Consider the following 13,661-nt stretch of genomic DNA (forward strand, 5'->3'; position numbering starts at 1 on the left):
TTCTTACTATTTATCATGTAAGTGTTACTTCACCTGCCAGGTCTGTCGTTTACTTGGGCATGCGGATGGCATTACTGAAAAAGCTGGATATCATTTTGTTTAAAGAGGAAATATTAAAGATGCATGTAATAAAACTTTCTTTAGCTATCTTTATTAAATAGAAATAAAATATTTTAAAATATATTTCAAGGATAAACCAACCAAACTCCTTTTGCAATAACATTAGAAATATCCTGCATTATATATATGTGTATAATATACACATATATTATATAATGTATATAATATGCATATATACACTATATATAATGTCTAACATTAGAGACATCTAAATTAATTCATTAATTTATTTCAGAAGGATTATTTAACATCAACTATGTACCAAGCAGATGTACCAAAAACCCTTTAAATATGATGTAGAATTCTCCCATGTAACTTACAGCAGTTATTTAAATGTCTCTTTTTTAGAAAATATACTGCAAATAATTGTTTCACTAGAGCCCCATTTCCACAATCTTAAATTTTTGGAATGAAGTGACCAATATTTTAAATTAATAAGCATTCCATGTAGTACCTATGAATCCAAGGATCTGAAACAAGCTTGATGGATTGGCATTGATAATAAAGACATAGCCTTCTGATGTTCCAACTAATAGATATATCCCTCGCTGGTCATAACTAGAAAAGAAAGAAAACAAGAAATCTGAGGATCCAATTTTACTTGTTTCACTAATAAGATGGTAAACAAATTTATTGAATGACAGCATGGAGATACACTCAAAACCAGTCATTCTTATGGTTTTTGACTTTTAATATTATCCCATCTTATAAAAAAAGCCAAGTGATGACATACAAATGCAATCATGACATTCTAGGTTAATGCTGTTTCCAAATTGCAGCTTATAAGTGCACAGTCAAGAAGATGCAGTAGCATCCTCATCATAACTGAATGAAATATGATAGGAGAGCCTTCTTGGTATTTCTGGGGGAAATAAACAGTCCTCACACCAGTGATCAGTGCAACATCGCAGCCCTCTGCAGTACTAATGCCTCATGGGGGGAGGAAGAATGTAGTGAAATGTTTCTGCACCTTCATCAAATTAGAAAAATGGCAAGATACAAATTAAAATAAGAGGATCTGAGAAAGAGGAGGCGGCAAACGTGTAGATAGAGGGAGGTGAGGGGTCTTCTGCCAGAGCGGGAGGGGGCCACTTGCAGGAAACAACGCGGTGGGTGGAAATCCGGCTCCTCTAGGCGCTATCCTAGAGCAATCCTCGAAAGGCTTCTCTCGTCACCTCTCTGAACCTGAATTCTCTCATTTGTGGAACAGGGACAAGCATAATACCCTTCCGACCAGTGTAGTGAGGATCACATTCAATAAGCTACAGTGTATGACAGGACCTCAAACTGTAAAGCAGGGCACAAATGTCAGTTCTGGTAATACTATTATGACAAATTAACAAAAGAAAGAATAATAGCAACAGATGAGTCTAAATCCAATGTATTTGTGCTGTCTTCTAAAAAGTATTACTTCAAAAGATGTGAAGTCATCTAAACGCCCATCAATACAATCTTTTAAAAATGATGGGATATTGGGTATTTACCCCCAAAATACAAAAACACTAATTTAAAGGGATACAGGCACCCCTATGTTTACTGCAGCATTATCTCTAATAGCTAAATTATGGAAGCAGCCCAAGTACCATTGATAGATGAGTGGATAAAGACGATGTGGTATATGTCCATGCAATGGAATATTACTCAGTCATAAAAAGAATGAAATCTTGCCATTTGCAACAACATGGATGGAGCTAGATAGTATAATGTTAAACAAAATAAGTCAGTCAGAGAAAGACAATTATCCTATGATTTCACTCATATGTGGAATTTAAGAAACAAAACAAATGAGCAAAGGAAAAAGAGAGAGAGAGAGAGGCAAACCAAAAAACAGACTCTTAACTATAGAGAACAAACTGATGGTGACCAGAGGGGAGATGTGTGGGGGAAGGGTGAAACAGGTGATGGGGATTAAAGAGTACACTTAGCATGGTGAGCACTGAGTAATGTATAATAGAATTGTTGATCACTATAGTGTACACCTGAAACTAATATAACACTGTATGTTAACAATACTGGAATTAAAATAAAAAATTATAGTATATCCATATAATGGAGTACTATGTAGCCATAAAACAGAATAAGGAAGGTCTTTATGTGTGGATAGAAATCATGGTCTAAGAGATACCATGAAGTGAAAAAAAAAAGAGGCATAGAACATTGTATATGGTTTGCTATCTAAAAGCAAAGACATTTAAATAAAAACTTGAAAAAAAAAAATAAAAGCAAAGGCAGTGACTCTGGAGCCCAACTGCCTGGGTTCTGCTTCTGACATTTGCCATTTCCTACCTGTGTAACATGAAGCAAGTCACTTAAACACTTTGTGTCTCATCTCCCTGAGGAGACAAGAGCATCCATCTCACGAAGTTAATAGAACCAAGCACATAGCACATTTTAAGTGCTTGATAATTATTTGTGTAGTTAAAAGGAGTATTTACTTTTTGCTTATTTATGGATAGACTATCTCTGGAAAGAATACATGAGAAATTGGGAATAGGCTGTCTCCAGGGAGGAGAACTGGGTGTTTGGGGACAAGAGTGGGAGACTTTTCCCTATGCACCCCTCTGTCCTTTTGGAATGCTGAACTGAGGCAATGTATTCATTTTCAAAACAAAACATGTAAAACTTAAAATTGAAAGGAATTATGGCTTGGGGCATCTGGGTGGCACCAATGGTTAAGCGTCCCACTCTTGGTTTTGGCTCAGGGTTGTGCGATTGAGCCCCACATCGGGCTCTGTGCTCAGCACAGAATCTGCTTAAGATTCTCTCTCCCTCGCCCTCTACCCCTCCCCCCACTCAAGTGAATAAATAAATCTTTTAAAAAAAATAAATTATGGCTTTACTGGAATTCTCAACAGACAGGCCTTGACAATGTTGCTGCCAGAAGCAGGAAGTACTTACAGGAGGTGCTGTACAGACCATTCCGAGGGGAAGGCCTTGTGAATTGCCTGAGGGGCCTCCGCATCCCTGACATCGAGGAAGTGGATGAAGCCCCCCATGGTGCCCACAGCCACAGAGAGGGAGGAAGGAGAGCAAGCCAGCACTGTTGCCTGTTTAAAATAACCCCAGATGCTTAACTTCACCGTGCCAGAACACGAAGCCTGCTTTACCATGCATAAGAATCTACAGTTTATTTGGAAAGCCATCCGAACAAGGAGTGGCAAGTATAATGTGGTATTACAAATTAGACACGCAGCATTCCTGAGCTAACTGACAGCATAAGTCACAGGAGTCGCTACATGTTATTCTTTTATCCTAACGTTAGAATCATAAAAATATAAAGAGATTTCTTGAGCTTTAAACCATGGCTTCATTTTTATCCCTAAATGATGACATGATTATACCAATAATAATGAAAAAATAAAACAAACTTAAAATACATTCCTAACATCTTATGGACATCTTTACTGAATGTTAGTGATTTTTAAAAATCAGCATTCATCTGTTGGATAATGGTAGATCCTGGGATGCTGGTATGATGGGGGAAGACAAGAAAATAACCATATCACACCCCGTGTATTCTGTAACCAAAGACATGCATCACAAATTCCTGCTCATCTCACAATCACTTACGGAATATGATGTCTAGGAGAATAAATTTGCTTTCATGACACTTAAGCAACCAGCTTCATTCCTCTATAATTATACTTTGTAGTTTGTTTTGAATAAAATCACAGAACACTAGAAATAGAAAAGAGCTTAAGAGATAATCATTTTGTAGAATAGAAAATGGAGGTGAAGAAAAGAATAGCAATTTGCCTCAGGATCCCATAGCTGATGATGAAGCTGAGAACTCAGGTGTCCTGCCTCATTAGAATGCACAGTTGCTCCGCCGAGGAGGTTTTTATTTTATTTTTTAAGGTGAATTTTAAGGGTTGAGTCTTCAGTGGTAGCTCAGTGTGAAACTGGAAACAAAATGGTGAGGGTCTTTCTTTTTTTCTTTTTTTAAAAGAAAGTCTTTATGGGATGTCTCAGTGTGTGTGTGTGTGTGTGTGTGTGTTCTCAAAATAATCTGTTGAAATTATCCTCCAGGGTGCCTGGGTGGCTCAGTCATTGAGCATCTGCCTTTGGCTTGGGTCATGATCCCAGGGTCCTGGGATCGAGCCCTGCATCGGGTTCCCTGCTCTGCGGGAAGCCTGCTTCTCCCTCTCCCACACCCCCCTGCTTGTGTTCCCTCTCTCGCTGTCTCTCTCTCTGTCAAATAAATAAGTAAAATCTTTAAAAGAAAAAAAAAAAAGAAAGAAATTATCCTTCATTCCAGGGCAATAGCAGGCTAGGCTAAACATGGACAGCAATATCTGGAGGGGTCTTATGTACCTTAGCAAGTAATCAAGGGAAGCTTCTAGTGTCCAGATATCCTCCCATCATAGTGCTGGGCCAGGTTCTCTGAGGACCATTGCCTAAAATGTTCATGCGGAACACAGTCCTAGGCATAGACAGGGAGATCTGGCCTCAGCATTGCTGGGTCAGTGCGCTTATCAATTCCCCACAATGCAGCAGTATTCTCCAGTGAGGAAAAACCACCAGTTATCCCCAAGTCAGGCTGATCCACATGAGTATACTGTGCCTGGTGTGGAGCTCAATGATGGTTTGTCAAATTAACTGTGAACACTGTCTGAATCTCTTCCCTCTGCTCAGGTGAAGGGAAGATCTCTGGTGCAGAAAGCAGACCTTCTCATGGTGCCTATCTCTCTCCTTAGCGAAGAAGAGCAAGATTAAGTCCTGATTATAGACTCTTGGGTGGGTTGTTAACCATTTGTATGTCTCTCGTCTGTGAAAGGAGATGTGATCAGATGAGCTTTAAGATCTCTTCTAGCTCTAGTAGTTCTAATAGAAATGAACACATATGAGCTCTTGTCACCAGAGTGCAGTCTATTCATATTTCAGTGTTTTAGGTAAGAATTTTTATGTTTACTTGTCAGGGTGAGTTTTATATATCCCATTGAATTGTGCATCTTTTGTGTCTTATAATTTTCTTATGTGAGGTATGACGCTTCCTCTTGTTTTATAATTGAGATTTTAATTTTATAAAGGGGAAGGATTGTAACTTCCCTACCTACTACCAAAATCCAAGATCCATATCTCATCTAGAACTGTGTAATATATCAAATGATGATAATATAAGGGGGAAATAGCATTGCCATTGTTTATTGGTCTTTTTATGGTTTTAAAATATTATTTTATGTAAAATGTACTATGAACGTGGCAGAAATAATGGTATCACTTTGTGGCGAGTGTTGTGAGCAATTGTGGTTTGTCACCCAATAGCCAAACACCTTCCTTCTGGAAAATTCCTTCTGGAAAATTCTCTCTCATTTTTGGGGGTTCAATGAAACAGATCTGACTCTCATTTTCAAGGCTGAGCTTAAGCCAATTGGCATTTCTCATTCCCTTGTGCATAGTGATTAGTTCAGAGATGTTATTAAGACATCAGAAGACATCTAGCTTCATGGAAAGGAAAAACTTCTTTTCTCTTCCTCCTCCCATTGGAGGAGGCTTTCTTCCTGATGGTCTGACACCTCTGAGGTTGACACCTGTGGCATTTGGGTACCCCTAAAAGAAGCCTAAGATAAAACTATAGACATAGAGAGAAAAACAAGGTCCTTGGTAATATCATTTGAGTTGCTGGACTGAGCTACATCTGAGGCCAGACAAGTCCTATACTTTATAGTTGATTAAGCCAATAACCCCCACTTTTTTATTTTTGGTTCAAGTTGGTTAGAGTGGGAATTTTCTTTCATTTCTAACCTTGAGGTTAGATGGGGCCATTTAACTAGTTATGGCCAAGGGGGTGATTCATTTCTGAGTAAAAGCAACGAATTGCTAGTTCAAGACTCTCTGGCACTCCCTTCCCATACTATGGCACTGAGGAGCTATTAGTTGGTGAACCCTCCCTCAGTCTGGCTTCCTGAGAGAGGGCCTCCGTGGAGCAGAGACCCTGCCAATCCACAAGGAACTTATAGTATGAGTGAGATATAAACCACTAGGACTTTGGAAATAACTGCCACCTCAGAAAAACTTTCCTATACACCAATTTAGTACCTTATGTTCCACCCTCTGGGCTGTAGAATATATTTTATACAGAAGAATTATTCTAAATATATAGGGTAAGAAATGCAATAAGGCATCTGCAACAAGTATTTCCACAGACTATTGACATGTAATTATGAAAACATAGATTGGATTAGAATTCAATATTTAATCCATTTATAAGGCACACTTACTGGGGTATTCAGATAAATCCTGCTGGCACAAGTACCATCTTCTATATACCAAACACAAACTTCCCCTGAATGTGTGAGTGTCTATAAAAAAAAAGAAAAAAAGAAAAAGAAAACTCTAAATGGAAAATAAGACTCTGTTATGCAAGCATGTTCTAAATCCCTTTATAGTATGTCAATAATTTGGATGATTTCGTATAAAATTTCATTTTACTCATATGGATTATAATGACAATCACAACATCAGTACTTCTGATTTGAACAAAAATTAACTATAATCTTTTCTTAACTATTATCTTTAATACAATTTAAGTAACATATAATAACTAAGATTAGAAAAGTGAAATAAATGTTTTTCCATGTAACATAATTGAGTTACTTGGACATTCAACAGGATTATTGCTTAAAGAATAAAGCTAGAAATAGGAAATTATGTTTGTTTTTTTTTAACTAACAGACTTTGCTTAAAAAAAAAAAAAAAAAAAGGCACGGGGCTTGAATTCAAGACCCTGATATCAAGACCTGAGCTGAGCACACTTTCCAGAATGTCATATAGAGGAAATCACACATCTTTCTCAAATTGGCTTCTTTTGTTTAATGTTATGCATTTAAGGCTATTCTATGTCTTTTCATAGCTTAATAGCTCATTTATTCTTAGTACTGAATAATATTCCATTGTATTGATATGCCACAGTTTGTTTACCCATTTACCTATTGAAAGACATCTTGGTTACTTCCAAGTTTTGGCAATTATGAATAAAGGTGCTATAAACATTAATGTGAAGGTTTTTGTGTGGGCATAGGTTTTCAATTAATTTAAGTAAATAACAAGAAGCTCAACTGCTGAATCATGAGGTAAGAGTATGTTTAGTTTTGTGAGAAACTGCCAAACTTCCAAAGTGGCTGAAGCATTTTGATTCCTACAGGCAATGAATTTTTCTGTTGCTTCATATCCTTGCCAGCACTTGATATTGCCAGTGCTTTAGATTTTAGACATTCTAATACATGTGTGGTGTCATCTCATTGTTTTCATTTGCAATTCTCTAATGGTGAATAATATTGAATATCTTTTTTTTTTTAGATTTATTTATTTATTTATTTAACAGAGAGAAAGAGAGAGAGAGAGAGAGATAGGGAGAGCAGGAACACAAGCAGGGGGAGTGGGAGAGGGAGAAGCAGGGTTCCCACCAAGCAGGGAGCCCGATGCGGGGCTCGATCCAAGGACCCTGGGATCATGACCTGAGCCGAAGGTAGACGCTTAACAACTGAGCCACCCAGGCGCCCCAATATTGAATATCTTTTAATATACTTATTTGCCATCTGTATATTTTCTGTGGCAAAGTACATGCAATATTTATTTATTTAGATCTTGATTTCTTTCATCAGTTTTGAAACTTTTCTCATATAGCTCTTGTACATATTTTGCTAGGACTCCCAAAATCTTAATGGATTTATTGATGAATCATATAAAAAATGAAATGTTTCTTGAGACCAATAAAGGTAAGCAGTTAAACACCAGGAAAAAAGTTTCCTTTTTGAACGTAGCAGGTGGATTATTTTTCCTAAGTAGATTGAATTCATGTTTTGAGCATGGCCAGTATTTCATTTTCATCCTCAGAGGGTCTGTACCACTCTGAAAGAGGGTTAACACTAATTGTTTAATGAGTTTTGATAACTCTTTAGCAATGAATGTGTTGAAAGATCTGGCTTGGAAAACTTGGATGGTGAGTATAAACAGGATGGCTCCTAAGATTTCAATTGCTTTGACTGTTTTCAGATACTTAATATTATGAAGTCACAATACAATGATGTCATTCTAACTGGGGAGTAGATCTGGTGATGGAAGTGGTTGGCATTTCTTCCACATCCTCAAGAATACCCTCTGCCTCCTATTTGTGTAAGGTTGCACATGATCTTCCAAAATCTTTTCTTTAAATCCTACTGTGAGATAATAAAGTATTCCTTACCATGCAGTATTCATTTCCGGGTGGGATAAAGTCAATTGCTTGAAACTTCCCATCACAAGCCTCTAGGACTTTATCAAAGGTTGGCTTCTCACGATGAGTGTAGATATAAACAGATCCCTGTTAAATATACAAAAGAAAGAAAGAAAGAGAAAGAAATCACACAATTGCTATGTATACAGTTCAACAAATATTTATTAAATGTCCACTGTGAGCAAGGCACTGTGTGGGAAATTAGAGATTAACTTAAGTAAGGCCCTGACCTTGAGGAGCTTAAAATCTAGATGCTTAATTTGTTTATTGATTCATTCATTCATTCGTCATTTAAAATAATCAGTGGGACTTTCTTCTTTTCTCCAAAAGTTATAAAATACAATAAAACATTTTTTCTGACTTCAAAAATAATGTCTATTTATACAAAAAAACTTGGAAAATGTGGAAAACCAGAAAAGTTGTGAAGGTGAACTAAGTCTTACCACATACTAGACCATGGTGGGCACTGATACAAACTTTTAAATAAGCCTTTGTGGAAATTGTGGAGATGTGGCTGAAGCTGTTACTTTATGACTTCTTTATCATTCTCAGCTACCAATTCACCTTTCAAAAAAAATCTATCCTATAAGTTGTGGCCCTCTGCCAAGTAACTGTAATATGGTGTGGGCACTTAAGTAGCAATAAGTCTGCTTTCAACTAACAGCAAGTTCTTCAAGTTTACTTGAGTTAAACATGAATATTTCTGTTCTTGTTTATCTAAAAAATACAACTCTGTAAGTCTAAATTTGATAGATATTTACTGATTTTACCTTTCATTCATTCCTTCAACAACTATTGAGTGGATACACTGTGCCAGGCACTGCTCTGGATCCTGGGTCTACATCAGAGGACAAAACAGACAAAAATTCCCTGCCCTCATGGAGCTTACATCTTGCTGGGGGATTCAGACAATGGACAAGATATCTAAACAGCAGTGATTGTGAGAATCAAAAAATAAAGCAGGGTAAGAGGATATGACATGGTAGAATAAGAATGTGATATTCTGGGCACCTGGGTGGCTCAGTTGGTTAAGCGACTGCCTTCGGCTCAGGTCATGATCCTGGAGTCCTGGGATCGAGTCCCACATGGGGCTCCCTGCTCAGCAGGGGGTCTGCTTCTCCCTCTGCCCTCTTCCCTCTCGTGCTCTCTGTCTCTCATTCTCTCTCTCTCAAATAAATAAAAATAAAATCTTTAAAAAAAAAAAAGAAAAAAAAGATTTTTTTTTTTTTATTTGACAGAGAGAGACACAGTGAGAGAGGGAACAAACACAAGCAGGGGGAGTGGGAGAGGAAGAGGCAGGCTTCCCACTGAGCAGTGACCCTGATCCGGGGCTTGATCCCAGAGCCCTGGGATCATGACCTGAGCCGAAGGCAGATGCCTAACGATTGAGCCACCCAAGCACCTCCCTACTTTCAATTTTTAAATTTACTTTCAATGTTACTGTATTTTTTATTTACTTTTCATCTTACTGTACCCTTATGCTTTAGCTGTATCACTTATAAACAGTACATAACTGGGTTTTGCTTTTTTTTTTTAAATCCAGTATTGCAACCTTTACCTTTTAACTACATCTATTATCTGTTTTACCTTTATTGTAAGTACTAATATATTTGAGTTTAAATATTAGAATTTATGCTTCTACTTTCTTACTTGTTTTGTTTCTTTTTCTCTCTTTTCTTACCTTATTTTGGGTTGCTTTTTAAAAAACATTTCACTTTCCCCATCTATAATGTAGAAATTTCATCTACTGTTTCAGTTCTTTTAGTGGTTACCTTAGAAGTTACAACAGGCATACTTAATTTATAAACACCACAATGTTACTTAAAACCTTTACTTTCTGCCTGGGAAAGTAAATAATGAACTTGAAACACTATTCCATTTACTCCTTCCCCTCCAGTTTACATTACTGTTGTCTGGGATTTTAATTCAAAGTTATTTTTAAACCCAACCTCACATTATTTTTGCTGTTTTATACAGGCAGTGTTCATTTACATTTCTCCACACATTTACTACTATTCATTCTTGCAACACAATCTTCCAACTGGGATCATTTTCCTTCTGCCTGAAGTACATTCTTTTTTTTTTTTTTAATTGAGAACAATTTTTTTTTTTAATTTTATTATGTTATGTTAGTCACCATACAATACATCATTAGTTTTTGATGTGGTGATCCACGATCCATTGTTTTCGTGTAACACCCAGTGCTCCATGCAGTACGTGCCCTCCTTAATACCCATCACCGGGCTAACCAATCCCCCCTCCCCCCTCCCCTCTAAAACCCTGTTTGTTTCTCAGAGTCCATAGTCTCTCATGGTTCATCTCTCCCTCCAAATCCCCCCCCCGCCATTTTTCCCTTCCTTCTCCTAATGTCCTCCATGCTATTCCTTATGTTCCACAAATAAGTGAAACCATATGATAATTGACTTTCTCTGCTTGACTTATTTCATTTAGCATAATCTCCAGTCCCATCCATGTTGATGTAAAAGTTGGGTATTCATCCTTTCTGATGGCTGAGTAATATTCCATTGTATATATGGACCACATCTTCTTTATCCATTCATCTGTTGAAGGGCATCTCGGCTCTTTCCACAGTTTGGCTATTGTGGACATTGCTGCTATGAACATTGGGGTGCATATGGCCCTTCTTTTCACTACATCTGTGTCTTTGGGGTAAATACCCAGGAGTGCAATTGCTGGGTCATAGGGTAGCTCTATTTTTAAATTTTTGAGGAACCTCCACACTGTTTTCCAAAGTGGCTGTACCAACTTGCATTCCCACCAACAGTGTAAGAGGGTTCCCCTTTCTCCACAACCTCTCCAACATTTGTTGTTTCTTTCCCTGTCCATTTTGGCCATTCTAACTGGTGTAAGGTGGTATCTCAATGTGGTTTTGATTTGAATTTCCCTGATGGCTAATGATGATGAACATTTTTTCATGTGTCTGTTAGCCATTTGTATGTCTTCTTCAGAGAAGTGTCTTTTCATATCTTCTGCCCACTTTTTGACTTGATTATTTGTTTTTTGGGTGTTGAGTTTGAGAAGTTCTTTATAGATCTTGGATACCAGCCCTTTATCTGTAGTGTCATTTGCAAATATCTTCTCCCATTCTGTGGGTTGCCTCTTTGTTTTGTTGACTGTTTCCTTTGCTGTGCAGAAGCTTTTTATCTTGATGAAGTCCCAAAAGTTCATTTTTGCTTTTGTTTCACTAGCTTTTGGAGATGTATCTTGAAAGAAGTTGCTGTGGGTGATGTCAAAGAGGTTACTGCATATGTTCTCCTCTAGGATTTTGATGGATTCCTGTCTCACATTGAGTTCTTTCATCCACTTTGAGTTTATCTTTGTGAATGGTGTTAGAGAACGGTCGAGTTTCATTCTTCTGCTTGTGGCTGTCCAATTTTCCCAGCACCATATATTGAAGAGACTGTCTTTTTTCCATTGCATGTTTTTTCCTGCTTTGTCAAAGATTATTTGACCATAGAGTTGCGGGTCCATATCTGGGTTCTCTATTCTGTCCCATTGGACTGTATGTCTGTTTTTGTGCCAGTACCATGCTGTCTTGGTGATCACAGCTTTGTAATATAGCTTGAAATCGGGCAACGTGATGCCCCCAGCTTTGTTTTTCTTTTTCAACATCTCCTTGGTGATTCGGGGTCTTTTCTGATTCCATACAAATTTTAGGATTGTTTGTTCCAGCACTTTGAAAAATGTCATTGGAATTTTGATCGGGATGGCATTGAAGATATAGATTGCTCTGGGTAGCATAGACATTTTAACAATGTTTATTCTTCTGATCCATGAGCATGGAATATTTTTCCATCTTTTTGTGTCTTCTTCAATTTCTTTCATGAGTGTTCTGTAGTTCCTAGAGTATAGATCTTTTACCTCTTTGGTTAGGTTTATTCCAAGGTATCTTACAGTTTTTGGTGCTATTGTAAATGGAATCACTTCTCTAATTTCTCTTTCTACAGTTGCATTGTTAGTGTATAAGAAAGCAACTGATTTCTGTGCATTGATTTTGTATCCTGCCACATTACTGAATTGCCCGTATGAGTTCTAGTAATTTGGGGGTGGAGTCTTTTGGGTTTTCCACATAAAGTATCATGTCGTCTGCGAAAAGAGAGAGTTTGACTTCTTCTTTGCCAATTTGAATACCTTTTATTTCTTTTTGTTGTCTGATTGCTGTTGCTAGGACTTCTAGTACTATGTTGAACAATAGTGGCAAGAGTGGGCATCCTTGACGTGTTCCTGATCTTAAGGGAAAGGCTCTCAGCTTTTCCCCATTGAGGATGATATTCACTGCGGGTTTTTCATAGATGTATTTTATGAACTTGAGGAATGTTCCCTCTATCCCTATACTCTGAAGAGTTTTAATCAGGAAAGGATGTTGTATTTTGTTGAATGCTTTTTCTGCATCAATTGAGAGGACCGTATGGTTCTTCTCCCTCCTATTAATGTGCTCTACCACATTGATTGATTTGCGAATGTTGAACCACCCTTACATCCCGGGGATAAATCCCACTCAGGTCGTGGTGGATGATCCTTTTAATGTATTGTTGGATCCTATTAGCTAGGATTTTGTTGAGGATTTTGGAATCCATATTCATCAGGGATATTGGTCTGAAATTCTCCTTTTTGATGGGGTCTTTGCCTGGTTTGGGGATTAAGGTAATGCTGGCCTCACAGAATGAGTTTGGAAGTTTTCCTTCTGTTTCTATTTTTTGAAACAGCTTCAGTAGAATAGGTATTATTTCTTCTTTGAATGTTTGGTAGAATTCCCCAGGGAATCCATCAGGCCCTGGACTCTTGGTTTTTGGGAGGCTTTCGATCACTGCTTCAATCCTGTTACTGGTATTGGCCTATTCAGGTTGTCAGTTTCTTCCTGTTTCAGTCTTGGCAGCTTATAGGTTTCCAGAAAGGCCTCCATTTTATCCAGATTGCTCAGTTTATTGGCATATAGTTGTTATAATAATTTCTAATAATTGTTTCTATTTCCTTGGTGTTAGTCGTGATCTCTCCCCTTTCATTCATAATTTTATTAATTTGGGTCCTTTCTCTTTTCTTTTGGATAAGTCTGACCAGTGGTTTATCGATCTTATTAATTCTTTCAAAGAACCAACTTCTAGTTTTGTTGATCTGATCTACTGTGTTTCTGGTTTCTAATTTCATTGATTTCTGCTCTAATTTTAATTATTTCTCTTCTAATGCATGGCTTAGGCATCGTTTGTTGCTTTTTCTCTAGTTCTTTAAGGTTTAGAGTTAGTTGATGAATTCAGGATTTTTCTGTTTTTTTGAGTGAGGCTTGGATGGCTATGTATTTCCCCCTTAG

The 13,661-nt window shown here is 37.5% G+C and overlaps 1 protein-coding gene across 1 annotated transcript in view; it reads right to left on the reverse strand.

The window, feature by feature from the left end:
- Positions 1-13,661, reverse strand: part of CFAP43 (cilia and flagella associated protein 43) — a 113,828-nt gene that overhangs the window by 64,369 nt on the left and 35,798 nt on the right. Inside the window, 4 exon segments of the mRNA XM_021699696.1 lie at positions 575-678; positions 3,019-3,167; positions 6,342-6,422; positions 8,306-8,422. Coding sequence (XP_021555371.1) covers positions 575-678; positions 3,019-3,167; positions 6,342-6,422; positions 8,306-8,422 — 451 coding nt within the window.

This window comes from Neomonachus schauinslandi, chromosome 6 (genome assembly GCF_002201575.2).
Source record: "Neomonachus schauinslandi chromosome 6, ASM220157v2, whole genome shotgun sequence".
Classification (NCBI taxonomy): Eukaryota; Metazoa; Chordata; class Mammalia; order Carnivora; family Phocidae; genus Neomonachus; species Neomonachus schauinslandi.